Raw genomic sequence first — 22022 nt, forward strand, 5'->3', positions numbered from 1 at the left:
ATTTTTCCACAGAACTAGAACAAGCAATCCTAAAATGTCTTTGGAACCATGAAAGAGCCCAAATAGCCAAAGCAATCTTAAAAAGAAAAACAAAGCTGTAGGTATCACAATTACAGACCAAGTTATCTTACAAAGCTGTAGTAATCAAAACTGTGTCATACTTGCACAAAAATAGACACAGATCAAAAGACCAGAATAGAAAACCCAGAAGTAGACCCACAATTATATGTTCAATTCATCATTGACAAAGCAGGAAATAATACCCAAAGGGAAAAAGTCTCTTCAACAAATGGTGTTAGGAAAACTGGTCAGCTACATGCAAAAGAATGAAACTGGACCATTTTCCTACACCATACACAAAAATAAATTCAAAATGGATTAAAGACCTAAATGTGAGCGCTGAAACCATAAAAATCCTTGAAGAAAGCATAGGCAGTATTGTCTCTGACACCAGCTGTAGCAACATTTTTCTAGCTATACCTCCTGAGGCAAGGGGAAAGAAACACAAAAAATTAACTATTGGGACTATATCAAAATAAAAAGCTTCCTCACAGCAGAGGAAACAATCAACAAAACTAAAAGGCCATCTACTGAATAGGAGAAGATACTTTGTAAATGATATATCCAATAAAGTATTAGTATCCAAAATATACAAAGAACTTATAAAACTCAACATCAAAAAACAAATAATCCAACTAAAAATGAGCAGAAGACATGAACAGACATTTCTCCAAAGAAGGCACACAGATGGCCAACAGACACATGAAAAAATGCTCAACAATCACTCGTCATCAGGGAAATGTAAATCAAAACTACAACGAGATATCACTTCACACTTACAGTATGGCTAAAATGAAAGGCACAAGAAACAACAAGTCTTGGCAAGGATGTAGATAAAAAGGAATTTCCTTGAACTGTTGGTGGGAATGCAAGCTGGTGGAGCAACTGTGGAGAACAGTATGGAGGTACCTCAAAAATTTAGAAATAGAACTATCCTATGATCCAGTAATTGCACTACTGGGTATTTACCTCCAAAATACAAACAAACAAAAAACCCCAAAACCACTAATTCAAAGTCATACATGAACCCAACGCTTATAGCAGCATTACTTACAATAGCCAAATTATGGAAGCAGCCCAAGTGTCCCTGGAGAGATGAATGGATAAAGAAGAAGTGGTATATATATAGAATGGAATACTATTCAGCCATAAAAAGATGAAATTGTGCCATTTGCAACATGGATGGAGTCAGAGAGCATAATGCTAAGTGAAATATGTCAGAGAAAGACAAATACCTTATGATTTCAGTCATGTGTGTAATTTAAGAAGCAAAACAAACAAGCAAGGGAAATAGAACGAGAAAGAGAGAGAGAGAGAAACCAAGAAACAGACTCTTAACTATAGAGAACAAACTCATGATAACCAGAGGGGATGTGGGTGGAAGTATGGGTAAAATAGGTGGTGGGGATTAATGAGTACACTTACCAAGATGAGCACTAAATGATGTATGGAATTGTTGAATCACTATATTGTACACCTAAAACTAATATAATACTGTATATTAACTATATTGGAATCAAAATGAAATTTAAAGATTTTAAAAAATATTTTAATAAATGTCACTTAGTCTATGGCCATCCCACCCTGAGTGCACCCGATCTCGTCATAATAAATGTCACTTAATCCTATTAATGCAAAACTCTCATTTTAATAAGAATTGAGAGCATTAAAAAAGATCCATTTATGAAGAAAATGAGTTTTATGTTTTCATTTTTCCCACTGAAGATACATTTTGATAATAACCTTCAGTTTTTAGGAACCTAATAGTCATTAGCATTTGATTTGTCATCTCTTTTGCCTTTTAGCACAGACCAAAAATGTTAATCTGCACATCATATAAATCAGAGAATAAAGAATTGAGTTATTTTAGATTTGAAAGGGTAAACTTCTAGTTAAAATTTCATCTTACAGTTGAAAAATGAGGAAATCACTATATTCAAACTCCTTTCATCCTCTTAGAAGTAACTATGCTTTCTAAGACGAACATATTGTTATAGTCTACATGTTCTGCCTGCAGTAACATTAGTGAATCTTTATTCATTGCTCCTGATAACTTACTTCACACCACTTTGAGCTATGGTTACATAAGATAAAGAAATAATAGTTCCTTCAGAATAATAAAGTTTGTTTGCTTTTTGTCCCCAGGATATATTATTGGATGCCTCATTCTTGGCAATTTAATTCAAGATTACTAAATCTAATTGTAGATGAGATTTTCACAATTTGGATTTTCTAATCCCAGACTTCAAAGCAAATCTCACTCTAACCTTAGTTTCATAAGTCCAAACTCTTGATCAAGAGGAAAGATATTTAGTTCTCATTTAGCATTAAATGTAAAGACCAAATATTTATATCTGGTTTTAAATAAAATAAAAATAAGTGCCCAAATCTTGATTATGTGAAAAGACCTGCCCAAGATTAAAATTTCTTTTATGGTTGGTTAAAAAGATAAAGATGCTTTATGGAATGGGCAAAATGGGTGAGGGTTTCAAGTAGGATCACTAATCTGAGAAAAACTTGATCTTCATGCTCTGTCAGCATAAACTGTCAACCTTTGAAACATTGTCATGCCTGCTTCAAGGGAACCAATCAACACATGTCACTGGACTAGTATAGAAATATTACTGATATATGTGAGGAAGATGGAAATCTGAAGCAGAAAATGAAGACATGAAATATTACTACACAAACTAATATACCCTCAGTTCCAGCCATAGGAAGAAGTAGGTCTTTGTGGTTTATATCCATATCTTGAATCAGATTGGGTACTTGAAGTTCATTTCTATTTGTGAAAATATTGTCTTCCCTGTCAACGAGACTTAGAATGTGAAAAAAAAATCTTTATAAATAACAGGCCATCACAATAACAAGGTGAAAGTTAAAGAGATGCTGTAATGTCCTACTCTTGACCAACAGCTTCAAATACTGCAAAGGCTCAATTGCTAATTGCACAATTAGATGCAGATATTTATATATCTGTATATACCATATATAATATATAATAAAATGTTTTAAAAATATATTATTTAATAACATTTAATAAAACAATATATTTATAATATTTATAAATAATGTATATTTATAATATATAAAATATATAACATATGTATGTATATGTGTATATATATTATTTATATACACATATGTATGTATAGATAGATATGTAGTTATAAATATTTATTTATTTATTTATTTTAAAGATTTTATTTATTTATTTGAGAGAGAGAGAATGAGACAGAGTGAGTACATGAGAGGGGGGAGGGTCAGAGGGAGAAGCAGACTCCCTGCCGAGCAGGGAGCCCGATGCGGGACTCGATCCAGGGACTCCAGGATCATGACCTGAGCCGAAGGCAGTCGCTTAACCAACTGAGCCACCCAGGCGCCCTGTAGTTATAAATATTTAGCACAGGTAGTTCAAATTATGGGAAATTATATCAAAATATCATGAGGAATTTGCATCATAGCAGGAAAATTGGGGTGATGGCTTACTCAAAATTTGAAGTACACAAAGATCCTTTTATTTATTTACTTATTTATTTTGCGTTTTAAAAATGAATTATCTTGAACAAAGTGTTTTTAAAAGGTACCTTAATTAACTGGTAGTTTTGAACTCCGTTTATTCCTATGTCAGGATCAATGGCTGCTGGGAGAGCATATCGAGAGTTTATAGCCGAATTCTCCGGAATTGATATGTTGATAACTGTTGCTGGGAATAATGGCGCATTATCATTTACGTCTTCTATCAGAAAACGTATCTTAACCAGTCTAAATATTTCATCTGGCAAAACAGCAACCTCCACTTCATAAAAGCAACGGGTTTCCACCAGGATACCAGCACACAATTTCTCACGATCAATGCGAGTTCCAGCAGTGAAGATCTCACCAGTACCTTCTTCAATTCGAATCAGTGGCACATCACCAGTCTTGTACACTAGCTTAAACTGCATAGGAGATGTTAAGGACTTGTCTGGAATCAGTGACAAGTTGAGGTCTTTCAGCAAGTCGCCTATCAGAACGTTTTCTGGCATTTCTTCTCGGACGGTGTAGTTTTTCTCCTGGGCGCCAGACTGAAATACGACACATGCTAAAAGGACCGCAAATATATACGTCCCAGACAACAAGTCCATACCAGGCACAATTGTGATGATTCTCTGTATCAACCCACAGAAAACTGTCAAAAAGAAATGGGAAAAAAAAGAGAAGAGGAAGAGGAAGAAGAAATTATTAAAGCCAACCAACTATTAAATGTATGTTAACTAAATGTTCAGTTTTAAAATCCTTTAATTAAAATATTAGCACAATTGACTCTTAAATAATGTTATGCATTTTTCATAAAGATAAAAGGTAAATTATACAACATACCTACAGTAATTAAAAGACTCAGTATTTGTAAAAGTGGTCATCATTGATAAAATATATAAAAAATATACCAAGAAAGATAAAGTTAATAAAAATAATTAAAAACAATTCAATACTTAAATAAAGTAACATATATTTGTGACTAATCAAAAAGTATAATCATTATTCTTTATTATAATATGGCTTTCAAATGTAACTCTTCTATTGGTAATGAATATTTTATACAATAGTCCTTGTGTTCAGTTCTGTACCTCAAAAGAGACAAAGAATCATGACATATGAGGAATTCAGAAAGTTTGGATTAAAGAAGAGAAGTCCTTTGAGAAAGGAAGGGGTTGATGTGACACATGCCTAAACATGAGAAGGACTACCATGTGAAAAGATTAAAGTTTTCTTTCTTTGGATGAGGGGAAGAAGAATAGGTAAAAATTACAGGGAGGCAACTTTCAGATCAACATAAACAACTGCTTATTAAAGCATTCTGGGAAAAACAAAAACAGTTTTCAGGAGATAGTAAGAAGCTAGATAACCAGTTTAGATCTACGTATCTATGATTAGGTAGATAAGATCTAAAACAGTAAGTGGGAGAGCTGGACTAGAAGACATTCTGACTTTGAGAATTTGTGTCTATACATTGAAAGTAGATCATATTAAAATGGGTTTTTATATCTACAAACTGACACCCAAAAAACAAATAATTCAGTTAAGAAATGGGCAGAAGACATGAATAAACATTTTTCCAAAGACGATATCCAGATGGCTAACAGGCACATGAAAAGGTGCTCAACATCATTCATCATCAAGGAAATACAAATCAAAACCACAATGAGATACTACCTCACACCAGTCAGAATGGCTAAAATTAACAACTCATGAAACTCATGAAACAATAGATGTTCACAAGGGTGCAGAGAAAAGGAAACACTTTTGCACTGTTGGTATTCTTATACAAACTTATACAAACTGGTACAGCCACTCTGGAGAACAGTATGGAGGTTCCTCAAAATGTTAAAAATAGAATGACCTTATGACCCAGCAATGCACTATTAGGTATTTATCTAACGGATACAAAATAGTGATTTGAAGGGGCACATGCACCCCAATGTTTATAACAGTATCATCAACAATAGCCAAATTATGGAAAGAGCCCAGATGTCCACTGACTGATGAATGGATAAAGAAGAGGTGGTATATATATACAATCGAATATTACTCAGCCATCAAAAAAATGAAATCTTGCATTTGCAATGACATAGATGGAATGAGAGTGTATTATTCTAAGCGAAATAAGTCAGCCAGAGAAAGACATATACCATAGGATTTCACTCATATGTGGAACTTAAGAAACAAAACAGATGAACCTAGGGGAAGGAAAGGAAAAATAAAATAAGATAAAAACAGAAAGGGAGGCAAACCATAAAAGACTCTTAACTACAGAGAAAAAACTGAGGGTTTTTGGAGGGGAGGTGGGTGGGAGGATGGACTAAATGGGTGATGGGCATTAAGGAGGGTACCTTTTGTGATGAGCACTGGGTGATATATGTAAGTGATGAATCACTAAATTCTATTCCTGAAACCAATACTATACTATATGTTAAGTAACCTGAATTTAAATTAAAAAAAGGAATTGATGCAGCTATGAATGCATCAAAACTTTTAAAGGCTCAGCCAACAGATGATCATTTAAAAATCCATTACAGAAAAAAAAATTTTCATTACAGAAAATTATTAATGCACATAAGTATATAATTAAGGAAGTTTTCAATATTTATTGGTAATTGACAGCATTAACAAAATTCTAGTAATAGCTCTAAAAACAGGAAGACTCATGAAATAGTGTAAATAACTTGCTATAAATATTATGGTCTGAATATGGCAGACAATGTATTACATTAAATAATTTTTCCACTGTATAGCTGTGCATCTGCATTTTTAAAAAATATGCTTATGGACAGGTCAGAAGACATAAAAGTGAGAAAAAAGAAACCTTCTCATTTGCAATCAATTATAGAATAAATGTATTTGTTACAATAATTGAAATAGTTTAGGTCATTAATAGAACCAAGAAATGAACCAGATAAACTTGAAACATCTCACTTTAAGGAATTATTATCACCCAAGTAAGAAATATATATATGAGTCCACCTACTTTCCTGTGTTGAGCAGTTCATGCCATTTATAAAACATTTTAATAGTAATTCTAATACTGAGTAATTCTAATACTGAAGAAATTCTCTATCTTAACAAACAACACAAAATGATTATTGCCTGTGGTATTTTTAGCCCATTTGCTCAATGATGAACATTGGGATTACATAATATAAAACTTTTCACAAGATTTATTCTCTTTAGAATTATTGGCCCTATATAAAAATACCCATTTATACTTATTGTGTTAATATGCACAAATGTATTTGTGTCCTATATAATATGAATCTAGGGCATCTAAAATAATTCAGTGTCTGTGTGATTTTGTAAGTGCTATACAAACATAAGCAAAAATAAAAATGGGATAGTGACAATTGGAATTAAAACTACTATTCTCATCTTACCCTTAAGCATATACACATTATTACAACTGGCAGAAGAATGCTACAGACCATTTTTCAAACACTGCATGCATGTTGCAATATCTCTACACAAGAAGAAGAGTTAAGAAAGTGACCTAATTCCAAGCAGTCCCCCTCTGCCAACCCATTCTAAATCTGTTCCTCTCTTTCTTTAATAACATCATCAAAAAACATTTTTAAATGTGTTTTATCATTTGAAATTCTTTCAGAGATTTTAAAAACTGGAAAATATTAGAAAAAAAGGACAATGACATTTCTAAAACTTAAGGAAATATCCATATTGCAAACCTAGAAGGAATATTTAACGTCTAGTTAGTAATTAGTTTCATAAAGGTTTAGTCACTTAGTCAACAAACATTTTTTAAGCTTTTTTTAAATATGCCAGACATTGTTCTAGGCACTGAGAATAAATCAGTGAACAAATCAGACAAAAATCTCTGTCCTCATAGAGTTTATATTTCATAATATTAATATTCCAGAATGTCTTTAATTCAGGGTTCAATCAATGCATGACAAACTCAACTTTCCCTCTAACAAGATGTAAACATGCATGATTAAATAAGCTCAATCTCCAGATTTTGATTCCAACCCCTTACATTTACCACTTGAAAATGTATTATAGGGGCGCCTGGGTGGCTCAGTCGGTTAAGCGGCTGCCTTCGGCTCAGGTCATGATCCCAGGCTCCTGGGATCAAGCCCCACATCTGGCTCCCTGCTCAGCAGAGAGCCTGCTTCTCCCTCTCCCTCTGCCTGCCGCTCTGCCTACTTGTGCTATCTCTCTGTCAAATAAATAAATTAAAAAAAAAAAAGAAAATGTATTATAATCTTTAAAATTAGAAAGGTTTTCCTTTAAAATGCTGAGTTTTCTTCTTTGACTGACCCATACAGAAATTTAGTTACCAAACATGGATATAAAAAAATCACTGCTTAGTTTATGTTAGCATGATCAATTTAACTCAGATATTCAGGGAAGGTATTCCCATACACATACCTTTACCTGGCTCTAATTTTCTCTTTCATTAACAAATGATAAGATAACCTTAATTTTGTTTACCATTCTCCCACATCCCATTCCTACCATAGTCTAAGGTTAGTTTGGAAACTGATAGGGGAACCACAATGAAAACAGATAGATAAAATTAAAATTTTCTAAAAGCTTCAGCAATGTTAATGCTATTTGAGTGAGGTTTTTTATAGGCAATACCTAGTGTTTGCATAGGCAACAAGCATAGGGGGACAAAATCATGACAATCAGAGAAAGTAAGGCAGAAACAAAATAAGCAACTCTGAAATTTTAGATGAAAAATAAGAATGCAAATTCATTTTATAGTCTCTGTGCAATTTCATTCTAAAAAGGTAAGTAGGTAGAGGAACTAAGTCTCTACTCAATTCTAGAGATTTCAAAGCACAAAAGTAGTGTTCAAATGGTTTGTCAGAAGAATTTCAAGGCATAATTTCCCTCACGTACTTGTTACATTTTCCTTTATTATAGTGCTGTGTTTAATTTGTGAAAAACTAATTCTTTTGTTTTTTGAGAGAGAGTGTGCATGCACAAGTGGTGGGGGAGGGGCAGAGAGAGACGCAGACTCCCTGCTGAGCAGGAAGCCTGCTATGGGGCTCCATCCTAGGACCCTGAGATCATGACCTGAGCTGAAGTCAGATGTTTAACCAACTGAGTCACCCAGGACCCCATGAAAAACTAATTTTATATGAATGAGTGGCTTACAGTCTACAATAACAAATTGTTTAAAAGGGCACAACATGAAAATATGAAATTTTGCCTATGATCTTAAACTTCACTTGGCTCCTGTCACTCTCATTACTTTAATGTCTCATGAAGTCAAAAATACACCACTAAACAACCGTGAGGTATTATACAGTTACTTCTCTGTTCTTGTTCTCATGCAGTCAAAGCTTTTTTCACAGATTGGGGAAATAATAAGGTAGTTTTTAAAGTTGACAGGAAACAATCTAAGACACTGCAAGAGAAGTGGTATTAAGGAGGGCACATGTTGTAATGGGCACTGGGTGTTATACGCAACTAATGACTCATTGAACACTACATCAAAAACTAATGATGTACTACACAGTGGCTAACTGAACATAATAAAAAAAAAAAAGAAGAAGAAGAAGTAACCACATCAGGAGAAAGAAAATGGAGCAACTGATAAACCCAACACTTTCAAAGGGACTGACCACAAGTAGAGTGGATTGGATGCTTTGCTGTCCTGCTTGACATGACTATTTTCTATGTATTCTGAAACCTGAAATACCAAAACAAAAGATTTTAATAAGGTATGGTAATGCTATCAAATTAGTATTTTTATTAAATTTTATTCCAGAAAGGACTCATTTATTGTATTTTTTTTTTTTGTACAGGTCTAATTTTCACATTTATGTCTAATCTTCTCCAAGGAATGGATTCCATCAATATTGCTTCTTTCTTTACAATGTTTATGTTTTATTGATTCACTCTAATTCTTCACAACAGTTGTTGCAGTATTCTCTATCAGGGTTTCAAATTTGTTAATATTCAATGCTTAAACAGCACTTATAAGAAAATTTATGATGGTTGCTTTTCCATATTAATTTTTTTCTGGATTTTTTATATGTGATTTAGGAAGTGAAAGGGTTCTATTCAAAGCCCCCTCCCCAAACAAGCTTACAGACAAAACTCACAGGTGTCTGTACTTGACCCTAACTCTGTTTTTCCGGGTCATGGTGCCCCTCATTCTCAGAAAATAGACCACTACCTACAAAACATATTCTTCTCTAGCCGGACCACAACCCACATCCCAGACAAACCCCGGACAGAGCCCCCTAATAAACTGACACCTCCTGCTCTACCTGGCCAAGAGTTGACCCCCTCCGCCCATACCGTCCCCCACCCCCATGTGCACAGCTGCAACCCTCTCACATCCTTTAAACCCCTTAAAAGGCCCAGCCTTGAAGTCTGGCCTCTTTCCTCCTTTGGAGTATGAATAAATTCTGTCCTGATTGTTGCTCTACTATGTGCAACTCTTTGTCACCTGCGTCACTGGCCACCCTAACAGGGAGCGTTCAGAAAATGGCTTTTAGGGTGCCTGGGTGCCTCAGTCAGTTAAGTGTCTGCCTTTAGCTCAGGTCATGATCCATCAGTCCTGGGATCGAGCCCTGTGTCCAGGCTCCCAGCTCAGCACTCCAGTCTGTTTTTCCCTCTCCCTCTGCTCCTCCCCCTGCTTGTGCTCTCTCTCTGACTCACTCTTTCTCTCTCAAATAAATAAATAAAACCTTTTTAAAAAATAAGAAAATGGCTTTACAGATTAATCAAGGAAAAGACGTATTCTTTTTTTTTTTTTTTTTTTTTTTTTTTTTTATAGAGAGAGACACAGCGAGAGAGGGAACACAAGCAGGGGGAGTGGGAGAGGGAGAAGCAGGCTTCCCGTGGAGCAGGGAGCCCAATGCGGGGCTCGATCCCAGGACCCTGGGATCATGACCTGAACCGAAGGCAGATGCTTAATGACTGAGCCACCCAGGTGCCCCGGAAGAGACATATTCTATAAAGCAAAAACATAATGTTCATCCATCATCACATATCCTTCTGTATCACCTTTGGGTGAATTTAATCATAATTATTTCAATACCTATTATTTTAATATACTTGGTTTGTAAGTATCATATTATCATAATAAATAAATCTTAGATTCATCAAGGTTAAGAGGAAAATTTCTATTTATTGTAACATTTGAATTGCTCTGATTTCAAATCAGTTATTTTATTCAATTTTTATAACAACTATGTGGTATATATAAATATTTGTAAGCATTAATTTATATGTTAAATCTTTATATTAAATAGGCATTAATTTCACACTCTATAAATATTCTAGATGATCATGTTTTAAGATGGCAAATAAATAGGATACATTTGTGACTTCACTGGGAATTTGTTGAATAGCCTATTTTGATTTTTATATATGTAAGGATAATTGATTACTTTTAGTAATTGTTCTTATGAATTAATAAAACACTATAGGTCTAACCAGAAAAAAAATAAGTGATGATTTAGTATTTTTTTGTGTCAGCTGTTAATACATCAAAATCAAGATGCAATAAAATCAACAGTTCAAAGCAAATGAGATATACCACCAGAATATTTAAAATGTTGGTTGAAAAAAAGATCTCAATTATAGTCTGTAAAATCAATCAAGGTAACATATTAGTTATCAAAAAATGAATATTAGCTCTCAACCTATTTGTTCCAAACAGGGAGATGACATTCATCCTTAATAGCTTCATTCATTCACCCAGAGAGACAAAGAATCTCTTCCTGCTAAGATGACTTTGGGGTGATATAAATTCACAAACAGTAGCTACATATCATAGATCACTAAGCAAAAATGACATACAACTTTCTAAAAACCAATCTTGCTGGAGCACCTGGATGGCTCAGTTGGTTGACCATCCAACTCTTGATTTTGGTTCAGGTCATGATCTCAGGGTTGTGAGGCTGAGCCCCACTAGAGCCCTGCATGGAGCCCCACATCAGACTCTGTGCTTAGAAGGGAGTCTGCCTCTCTCTTGCTCCCTCTCCCTCTGCCCCTCTTCCTGCTTGTGTTCTCTCCCTCTCTCTCTCAAATAAATAAATGAATCTTTTAAAAAAAAAACAATCTTGCTATTGGTTTATCAATTGCCTAATAACAGATGCCTCAGCCTAAAGGTTCAGCAAAAATCCCTCTCCTTTCATTAATTTGTAGTCATATACATATATTTTAATATTATTTATTTGATTTTTATTTTCATTGTCAACCAAATGACAACATGAAGGAATAAATGGATAGAAAAACAGTTAAGTGAAATAAGTCAGAGAAAGAAAAATACCATATGATTTCACTAATATGTGGAATTTAAGAAACAAAACAGATGAACATATGAAAGAGTGAGAGAGAGAGAGGGAGAGAGAGAGAGAGAGGCAAACCAGGAAACAGACTCTTAACTATAGAGAACAAACTGAGGGTTACTGGAGGGGAGGTGGGTGGAGAGGATGGGTTAAATTAGTGATGGGTATCAAGGAGGGCACTTGTTGAGATAAACACTATTGTATGTTAAGTGATGAATCACTAAGTTCTACACCTGAAACTAATATTACACTGTATGTTAACTACCTAGAATTTATTTTTTTTTATTTTTTAAGGATTTATTCACCTATTTTAGAGAGAGAAAGCACTCATGCCAGCATATGTGAGTGGAGGGGAGAGGCAGAGGTAGAGGAGAGAAGCAGACTCCCCACTGATGAAGAGCCTGACACTGGGCTGGATCCCAGGACTCTGAGATCATGACCTGAGCTGATACCAAGAGTCAGCTGCCCAACCAACTGAGCCACCCAGGTGTCCCAACTAACTGGAATTTAAATAAAAACTTGAAGAAGAAAAAAAAAGAAAAACAGTTGAACCATAAATGAGATATACACAGGCCATGTTTTGAAATAATTTAAGGCAGAAAAATAATTATGCAGAATTCTGGCTTTAAAAATAAAACTCTCATTTATGAGTTACATTAAACACTACTTTTTGTCTGTTCTTAATTTGTACAATAAATTCATATTCTGTGTTCAACCTGGTTTTTATGGAGGACTCATGTCCACACAACATACAATTGAAATGTATTTACAAATAAGTCATACAAAAGCAAATTAGAAATGTTGGTGTTTCTATTTTTTTTCTTTCATCCAAGTTAATACATAAGAAAATGTTTTGTTGATTTAGAAAATATCTCTAAAACCTGTAGTTAGTTATTATTTCTTCTTTGTATTAATTCATTTTAATTCTAAATATAAATGTATTCTAACCATTCCAACTTCAATGTGGGCATTTGAAAACATCTTGCTATACTTAAGAAATCCTAATTTTAGAGAAGGTCTATTTGGTTTTGTTTCAATATTATTACTGCATTTGAAAGTATACAAAATGAGCAATAAAAACTAGATGTTTTTATGTGTAAAAACCTACATAATACCTAAAGTTTTAGTTCTTCAAAAATTAGAAATTTAGTGATAAAATTCATCCTTTATAAAAAATGCTTTAAATTAAAATAATGTATAGATCCATAATATTTTAAAGTGTAGTCTTCTACTCTGAATGGAAATGAATTATTTCAAATATATATCAAAATTTACTAGTAGGCCTCTATATTTAGGTTAGAAATGTATAGGCACTATGTCACATACATAAGTGCTTAAGAAATGTTATTGGATCTTTGGGTTTCCATTTCTTTTGTTTTGAACTCTTTTTTTTCCAAGATCATATTACTATAAGGACTGGCAAGGACTCCAAGAATCATTAGGGGTGATATACAACAATTTGGAGTGTTCATTATTTCATGAATTCTATTTACTAAAAGACCTAGATTTTTTTCTGATAAGAGTATATTCTATTTATTTTTTTTAAAGATTTATTTATTTATTTGGAAGAGAGAGAGAGAACACCTGCGTGCAAGTGGGGGGGAGGAGCAAAGGGGGAGGGAGAGAATCTCAAGCAGACTCCCTGCTGAGTGTGGAGCCAGATGCTGCACTTGATCCCACAAACCTGAGACCATGACCTGAGTTGAAATCAAGAGTAGATCATTTAACCTACTGAGCCACCCAGGTGCCCTGATAAGAGTATATTTTAGGCACAATCTTTTTCTACAGGTATTTTCATTACAAATTACACTAAATTGTTCTTAGGCAAACAGTTTTCCCAAGTATAAACAAAATATTTAAATTAAGTCACTAATTCTGTACCTTTCCAAATTTTTTATAGACTCCTCTTATTTAAAATTGATTTTTCTTTTTATCATGTTTCCCACTTTGGATTACCACAAAACCCACTCAGGATCATTAAAGAATTAAAAATGATTCCTTTCGTTATTAGCCTTCATCCACTGTATTCTATACATTTTCACCACAAGCAAAGAGAGAGAATTCTCCCCACACAGTAATAAACAAGCATATTGGAGGAGGAAATTTATGCTACCATTTTATAAACCAAGCACTGCATTAACCTCAAAATGACTTTCAGTAACTGTCAGATGAAAAATCAACAATATACAAGTTCCATCTCCACAGAGTTGGATACAGTTTTGTTTTTTGGACTAGCAAACACTAGCCAAACCCTAATTGTGGAATATTCGTAAGATATTTTATTTTTATGTTTTAAATAATAATCTTTGTGTTTCACTGTGAGTGTATGTCCTGGTGTGTGTGCATGCACACACACACACACACATGCAGACAGATAGTTTCAATGAAAATTGCCAGCTGAAATGCCATTACATCAAACAATGGTTGAAATGGAAATGATGTGGTCAGGGTTACTCTCATATTAAGGTAATACCATTAGGCACTACTTTCACCGTGTCCCCACAGTAATGCATATGGAGACCAAAAGGATATTTTTATTTAGACATTTATTGTCATTGTTATTTTTATTAATTTAGTTATTGCACTGCTTATGAAAAACATAAGTTGAGTTTTTGTTTATTTATGAAAGCTTGCAAAAAAACACTTAATCTTCTGAAAATTAGATTTCACATTGGGTTTGAAAAATAGTTTGCCAAAGAAAAAGAATATGTATTCTTCTTATTAGGTACTAGAAGCTCAAATTATAGTCTTACTTTACCTCCCAAAATGTTTTTGGTTTTCAGAATACCAAATTGTGATGATTTCAACTTGAAATAGGGTATGAAATAAGTGAAAAATGGCCATTGTTTCATTTTAGGCAACTTACATTTTCTATATGGTGATAAATGTGTAATATTGTCCTCAAATGTTCTTGTTATTCCAAGAAATATTAGAAATACTGAAATATTTTATTTTTTTCCTTTTCAAATATATTCAGATCTTTAATGGAGATCATAGAATGAGCTGTCACAACTAAAACTATTTCACACTTGTTATAACTGGCACTCTAAGAAATTATGATCACATGCTGCATTAATTCATCCTATAAACTGACAACCTGAAAACTTAAGACCTAAAAAATAAAGTGCTATTCATGATAAAATTACTTTGTATCAGGACTTAATATTATAGATAGCATAAGAACAAAAATTTGGAAGCAAAGATGATTATGCCCTGGAGAGTTGGTTGGCAAAATGGGTTAAGGAGAGAGGGAGATACAGGCTTCCAGTTATGGAATGAGCAAATCAGGAGAATAAAAGACACAGCATAAGGAATATAGTCAATGATATTTTAATAGCAATGTAATGGGACAGATGGTAGCTACACTTCTGGTGAACATGGCATAATGTATAAACTTGTCAAATCACTAAGTTGTATACCTGAAACTAAAGCAACATTGTGTGTCAACTATACTCAAATTAAAAAAAGAAAAAAGAAAAAAACAGTTTATTCAAGATTTTGTAGCATGAGCTGTGGAGACATTGCCCGGTTTTGAATCCATGATCCATGATCCACCACTTATTAGCTGTGTAACTTTTTCCAAGTTTTTAAAATTCTCTGTGTCTCAGTATAAAACAGAGATAATAATAGTATCTACCTCAATAGTAGATAATAACCACAATAGTGTTATTGTGAAGACTAAATGAATTAACATATGTAAATCACTTAGAACAGTTCCTGGAACCACAATAAGTGCCCTATGTGTTTGCAATTGTTGCTGTTGTTATTATTAAACTAAAGAAAATAAACAAAAGTGGTTATATATCCTGCACTCACAAAGACAAGTCTAATCCTGTAAGAAAATAAAATTGCACTTGAACTGTAGTAACTGTGTTTAAGTAGCTATGACTTTAGACAAGTAAGTTAATCATTCTGTGCATTTTCCTCATTCAGGTGAGTGTAATTGGGGTTTATCTCAAGATCCATTCTTTTTCTCACATTCTATGATTGAAATAATAAGCTTTAATCATAAATATGTAATCATTTGTGTAATGGATCTCAATTATGTGCAGTGCTACCGCTTTAATGAATTTTACACCAGAACTCCATATGTAAAGGCAAACTCTCTATTGTCATCAACTGTGTATTTCATATAATTTTAATTGAGTTAAAATTATGTTTATAAGGTTTAAAGACTGTATGCTTTTTAAAATTTTTATTTAAATTCCAGTTAGTTAACATACAGTGTAATATTAGTTTCAGGTGTACAATTTAGTGATTCCACACTTCCATACAACACCCAGTGTTCATCAAAAATGCACTCCTTAATCCCCATCACCTATTGTTTTTGGTAGGTAGCGATTTCATGGTTGTCTCTAGTTCGGCACAAATTTTTTTTTCCATATAATTTAGAATGGAACTTTGTTTTAAGAGACTATTTTAATGATTATTTTCCATTTTCAAGGGTTTTTTTAGTAATAAAATTTCTCCTCAAAATTTTATAACTCCTGATAACATTTTTAAGAAGGATATATTCCAATGACATTTATCTTTAGATATTATTATGATTAATTTTGAAATGTTTAAATTGGCCAATTTATTCCTTTGATGAAATCGGAAACATATATTGCCTCATTGGTTTATTTTAATTGATATTTGAATTTTTAAGAACCATTATAAGTTAGAAAAAGTGGGGGAATTAAGTAGATAACTGTAATATATCTTAAAGTCCTGTAATCCAGCACTGTGTTAAAATTATTAAAGCAAACACATCTTACAAAACCAAGTAGTTTTTAAAATAGTGTTTCCAACTAAAATACATCATCAAGATTTTGTATTGAAAAATGATAAAAATTTAATTTCTGTAAAGTTGATCACTTTAAAATTAAAAAGATAATTAAAACCTACTATAGCTGACAACTACAACATTGCACCTTCAAAATTTTCCACTAATTACAGCTGCTAATTTTCAAAAGGAACTGTTAAAGTGAGTCAGATTTGACATAAGGACAGCTTCTCCACCTCTTTATTCAGAAGAAAAGTTTTTACCTAAAAAAAATTTCCAAATATATTTTCTATTTAACCAGACATTTTTATGGATTTTTACTTTTTTATTTTAGAAAATAAATAATTATTTTATAAAACATTTTATACAACCAAAACAAAACAACAATAACAAAAACTGAAAACAAAACAAACTACATGTGTTACCTATTAAAATCTTTAGCATCTAAACTCTGAAACCTAACATTCAAGGTCCTTAATTAGTTACTTCCAACATAGGTCTTTTTCATTAATTTATAATTCATGACCTCCCCTCTTTAGCCAAGCCAACACCCAATCTCTAGCCATAAAATTTTCTGCATGTTCTCTGGTCATCCAAGGCCATCATCTGCTTCAGGGTATTTCACAACTCATGTCCTCCAAGAAACTTTCACAGATTAACATCACATGGGATAAGAGTAGGGATAATTTTAAATGTAAGTGCTTAAGGGACTCAGTTAAAATATGACAACTATGGAAAAGGCAGTCAGCAGAATCATGAAGCAATGAGTTTTGATTTTTTAACTTTAATTTGGAAAAAAATCTCATTAGTAGTTATTATGTGTCATGTGCAAATAGCCTATTCCCTTACTCATTTATTCTTTCTCCTTTACTCCTTAAAAGGTGTGCAGAATATTGTTCTGAACAATTAAACAATTGTTTAATAAAAATTGTTTAATAAAAATTGTTTACCTTGGTTTAATCTTGATTTGCTCCCTTAATGGTAAAGTACCACTAAGAAAACAGGGAAGTACCTCCTTTTTTTTTTTTTTTTTTTTTGTAATTCTCCTCTACTATCTCAAGTCCTTTTGAAAGCTAGCTTGTTACAAATATGAGGTCTTTAAAATGTTGTGTGCATGTTAAGGGGCAAAAAAAAAAAAAAGAATAAGATTAAATCAACCTTCCAATGATTAAACTACAAACTGTCTTATTTATGGCAGTTTGTAAACTCAAGCTGTTTGTAAATGTAGTATCGTCATGATGAGTTATGCTCCAACTACCTGTAAAGGACTTAAATAATTCAGAAGAACTGTGAGTCAGTAGGGAAACTAGGAGGAGCACAGGATTTGGAAAGGGCTGTGGAGGAAACTTGAAAAGAATGAGAGTACTAAGGAGAGTAAAGGAATGATCTTGACAATTGAGAAATAATTGACAAATAATTGACAAATAAGAAGCATCCCATAGAATCTAACCAGGACAAAGATGGAAGAAAACTAACTAGGAGAAATTGGAGTGATGAAGATGGGGAACTTAAGGAGTGGGGAGAGATACAGAAGAATTGTATAAACTCAAAAGCAATGGAACTATAATGGAACGGAGGAAGATTTCAGTAAATGAGAGGACTGAAAAGTACAGGGAAGACATGGGGAGATTTGATGGATCTGGGAAGTCTTGGGTAGCATTGACAGTAGATTTGAATATCTGAAGAGAATGATGGGAGAGATAGAAGAGTAATGGAGATAATAAAAGGGAACAATGAAAATAATCATGTATTTCTTTTTCAACATTTCCTTGGCGATTCGGGGTCTTTTCTGATTCCATACTAATTTTAGGATTGTTGCAGCACTTTGAAAAATGCCATTGGAATTTTGATCAGGATGGTGTTGAAAGTATAGGTTGCTCTGGGCAGCATAGACATTGCTGTGGGCATCAAGTTGCCCGATTTCAAGCTATATTACAAAGCCGTGATCACCAAGACAGCATGGTACTGGCACAGAAACAAACACATAGACCAATGGAAAAGAATAGAGAGCCCAGATATGGACCCACAATTCTATGGTCAAATAATCCTCAACAAAGCAGGAAAAAATATGCAATGGAAAAAAAAAACAGTCTCTTCAATAAATGGTGCTGGGAAAATTGGGCAGCTATATACAGAAGAATGAAATTAGACCATTTTCTTATACCATACACAAAGATAAACTCAAAATGGATGAAAGACCTCAATGGGAGACAGAAATCCATCAAAATCCTAGAGGAGAACTTAGGCAGTAACCCCTTCAACATCGGCCACAGCAACTTCTTTCAAGACATATCTCCAAAGGCAAGGGAAACAAAAGCGAAAATGAACTTTTGGGACTTCATCAAGATAAAAAGCTTCTGCACAGCAAAGGAAGCAGTCAACAAAACAAAGAGGCAACCCATGGAATGGGAGAAGATATTTGCAAATGACACTACAGACAAAGGGCTGATATCCAAGATCTATAAAGAACGTCTCAAACTCAACACCCCAAAAACAAATAATCAAGTCAAAAAGTGGGCAGAAGACACGAACAGACACTTCTCAAAAGAAGACATACAAATGGCTAACAGACACATGAAAAAAGTGTTCATCATTATTAGCTGTCAGGGAAATTTAAATCAAAACCACATTGAGATACCACCTTACATCAGTTAGAATGGCAAAAATTGACAAGGCAAGAAACAACAAATGTTGGAGAGGTTGTGGAGAAAGGGGAACCCTCTTACACTGTTGGTGGGAATGCAAGTTGGTACAGCCACTTTGGAAAAGAGTGTGGAGGTGCCTCAAAAAATTAAAAATAGAGCTACCCTATGACTCAGCAATTGCACTACTCGGTATTTATCCCAAGGACACAGATGCAATGAAAAGAAGGGCCATATGCACCCCAATATTCGTAGCAGCAATGTCTGCAATAGCCAAACTGGAAAGAGCCAAGATGCCCTTCAGCAGAAATATGGATAAAGAAGATGTGGTCCAGGGGCGCCTGGGTGGCTCAGTTAGTTAAGCGTCTGCCTTCGGCTCAGGTCATGATCCCAGGGTCCTGGGATCGAGCCCCACATCGGGCTCCCCGCTCGTCAGGAAGCCTGCTTCTCCCTCTCCCTCTGCCCCTGCTTGTGTTCCTGCTCTCGCTGTCTCTCTCTCTGTCAAATAAATAAATAAAAAAAATCTTTAAAAAAAAAAAAAAAAGAAGATGTGGTCCATATATACAATAGGATATTACTCAACCATCAAAAAGGATGAATACCCAACACATCAACATGGATGGGACTGGAGGAGATTATGCTAAGTGAAATAAGTCAAGCAGAGAAAGTCAATTATCATATGGTTTCACTTATTTGTGGAACATAAGGAATAGAATGGAGGACATTCAGAGAAAGAAGGGAGAAATGAAGGGGGCGGAAATTGGAGGGGGAGATGAACCATGAGAGACTATGGACTTCGGGAAACAAACTGAGGGTTTTAGAGGGGAGGGGGGTGGGGGATGGGTTAGCCCAGTGATGGGTATTAAGGAGGGCAAGTTCTGCATGGAGCAGTGGGTGTTATATGAAAACAATGAATCGTGTATCACCACATCAAAAACTAATGATGTACTGTATGGTGACTAACATAACATAATAAAATAAAATTAAAAAAATAAATCTCAGACTAAAACGAGAGAAAAAAGAAAATAATGATGTAAAAACTAAAAGAAGTTCCTTAAATCTTTTCTTCCCTAAGATTAAAGTGCCTGAGAAATTTTGCAATGACTAGAACTTTTTTTTAAGATCTTATTTATTTATTTGAGAGAGTGAGAGAGAGCATGAGCTGGGAGGATGGGCAGAGGGAGAGGGACAAGCAGACTCCCCGCTGAGCAGGGAGCCCAACTCCACTGGATCGCAGGACTCTGGGATCAAGACCTGAGCCAAAGACAGAGGCTTAACCAACTGAGCCACCCAGGCACCCCTGCAATAACTAGAACTTTTAAGATATTTCTTCTTTCAGCAATGCCAGAGCTGGGGGGCATATTTCACTCTTTTCTTCTGCCACATAGAAGAGAATGGAAATTTGTGACAACTTAAATATATTATTACATTATTTTAAAATATAAAATACATCGGGCGCCTGGGTGGCTCAGTTGGTTAAGCGACTGCCTTCGGCTCAGGTCATGATCCTGGAGTCCCCAGATCGAGTCCCGCATCGGGCTCCCTGCTCAGCAGGGAGTCTGCTCCTCCCTCTGACCCTCCCCCCTCTCATGTGCTCTCTCTCTCATTCTCTCTCTCTCAAATAAATAAATAAAAAATCTTTAAAAAAAATATAAAATACATTATTATATTAAAGTATTGTGAGAACATTGAGAAGGTTCACTAATCAATTAATGACACATTAATCAATAAGATTACAAACAAATGATTTTTGAAAAAATTAAAAATCCCCATGACATTTGAACATTATTTCAAATTTTGTTTAAGTAGAGTCTTAAATAACCTTTATTCACTTAAGTGGAGATTGGAGGGATGGAATATTAGCTCATTTAATCATCATCTTACCAGTGCAAGAAATTCCATACATTTATATTCATTAGGAAAATATCTTGTTTACTAGTGTGGTATATATTTGTTGAGTACCTTCTACATACAAGGCATAGGAAATGCAAAAATATGGAAAAACAGTCCCTCTGCCCAGAGTGCTCATAGTCCACAGAACAGGTATTTGTTCTGAAAATAGGTACTTCTGTAATTCATCAGTACATAGATAACTAATGATCCTAATGGCATCTCTACAGGATCCAAAAGGGCATATAAGTCTTCATAGATTACCACCAGTAGGGCCGTAGTGTTGTATTTTTTCTTTTAATTTATTCTTAGATACTTACAATACACTGATGACATATGTGGTCATCCAAGCCAATAAAAATATTTTCTGTAATTTGTGGGATTTTTTTGTTGTTGTTTTACATCTCTCTCCACATGATATCAATCAGTATATTCGAATACAGCTTTCTCTCAATTATCATATGGTTTCACTTATTTGTGGAACAGAAAGAATAGCATGGAGGACATTAGGAGAAGGAAGGGAAAAATGAAGGGGGGAAATCAGAGGGGGAGATGAACCATGAGAGACTATGGACTCTAAGAAACAAACTGAGGGTTTTAGAGGGGAGGGGGGTGGAGGGATGGTTTAGCCCAGTGATGGGTATTAAGAAGGGCATGTATTGGGGCGCCTGGGTGGCTCAGTCGTTAAGCGTCTGCCTTCAGCTCAGGTCATGATCTCAGGGTCCTGGGATCGAGCCCCGCATCGGGCTCCCTGCTCCGCAGGAGGCCTGCTTCTCCCTCTCCCACTCCCCCTGCTTGTGTTCCCTCTCTCGCTGTGTCTCTCTCTGTCAAATAAATAAATAAAATCTTTAAAAAAAA

At 34.4% G+C, this 22022-nt stretch overlaps 1 protein-coding gene across 1 annotated transcript in view; it reads right to left on the bottom strand.

Annotated features, from left to right (window-relative positions):
* The window catches only part of PCDH11X (protocadherin 11 X-linked), a 585951-nt gene that overhangs the window by 519408 nt on the left and 44521 nt on the right, over window positions 1-22022 (bottom strand). The window contains exon 2 of the mRNA XM_032389982.1: window positions 3648-4231. Within this exon, the coding sequence (XP_032245873.1) occupies window positions 3648-4187 (540 nt within the window). The 5' untranslated portion in view covers window positions 4188-4231. The remainder of the gene's footprint in view (window positions 1-3647; window positions 4232-22022) is intronic.

The sequence above is a fragment of the Phoca vitulina genome, unplaced genomic scaffold (assembly GCF_004348235.1).
Source record: "Phoca vitulina isolate PV1807 unplaced genomic scaffold, GSC_HSeal_1.0 scaffold57, whole genome shotgun sequence".
In the NCBI taxonomy this organism is placed as follows: domain Eukaryota; kingdom Metazoa; phylum Chordata; class Mammalia; order Carnivora; family Phocidae; genus Phoca; species Phoca vitulina.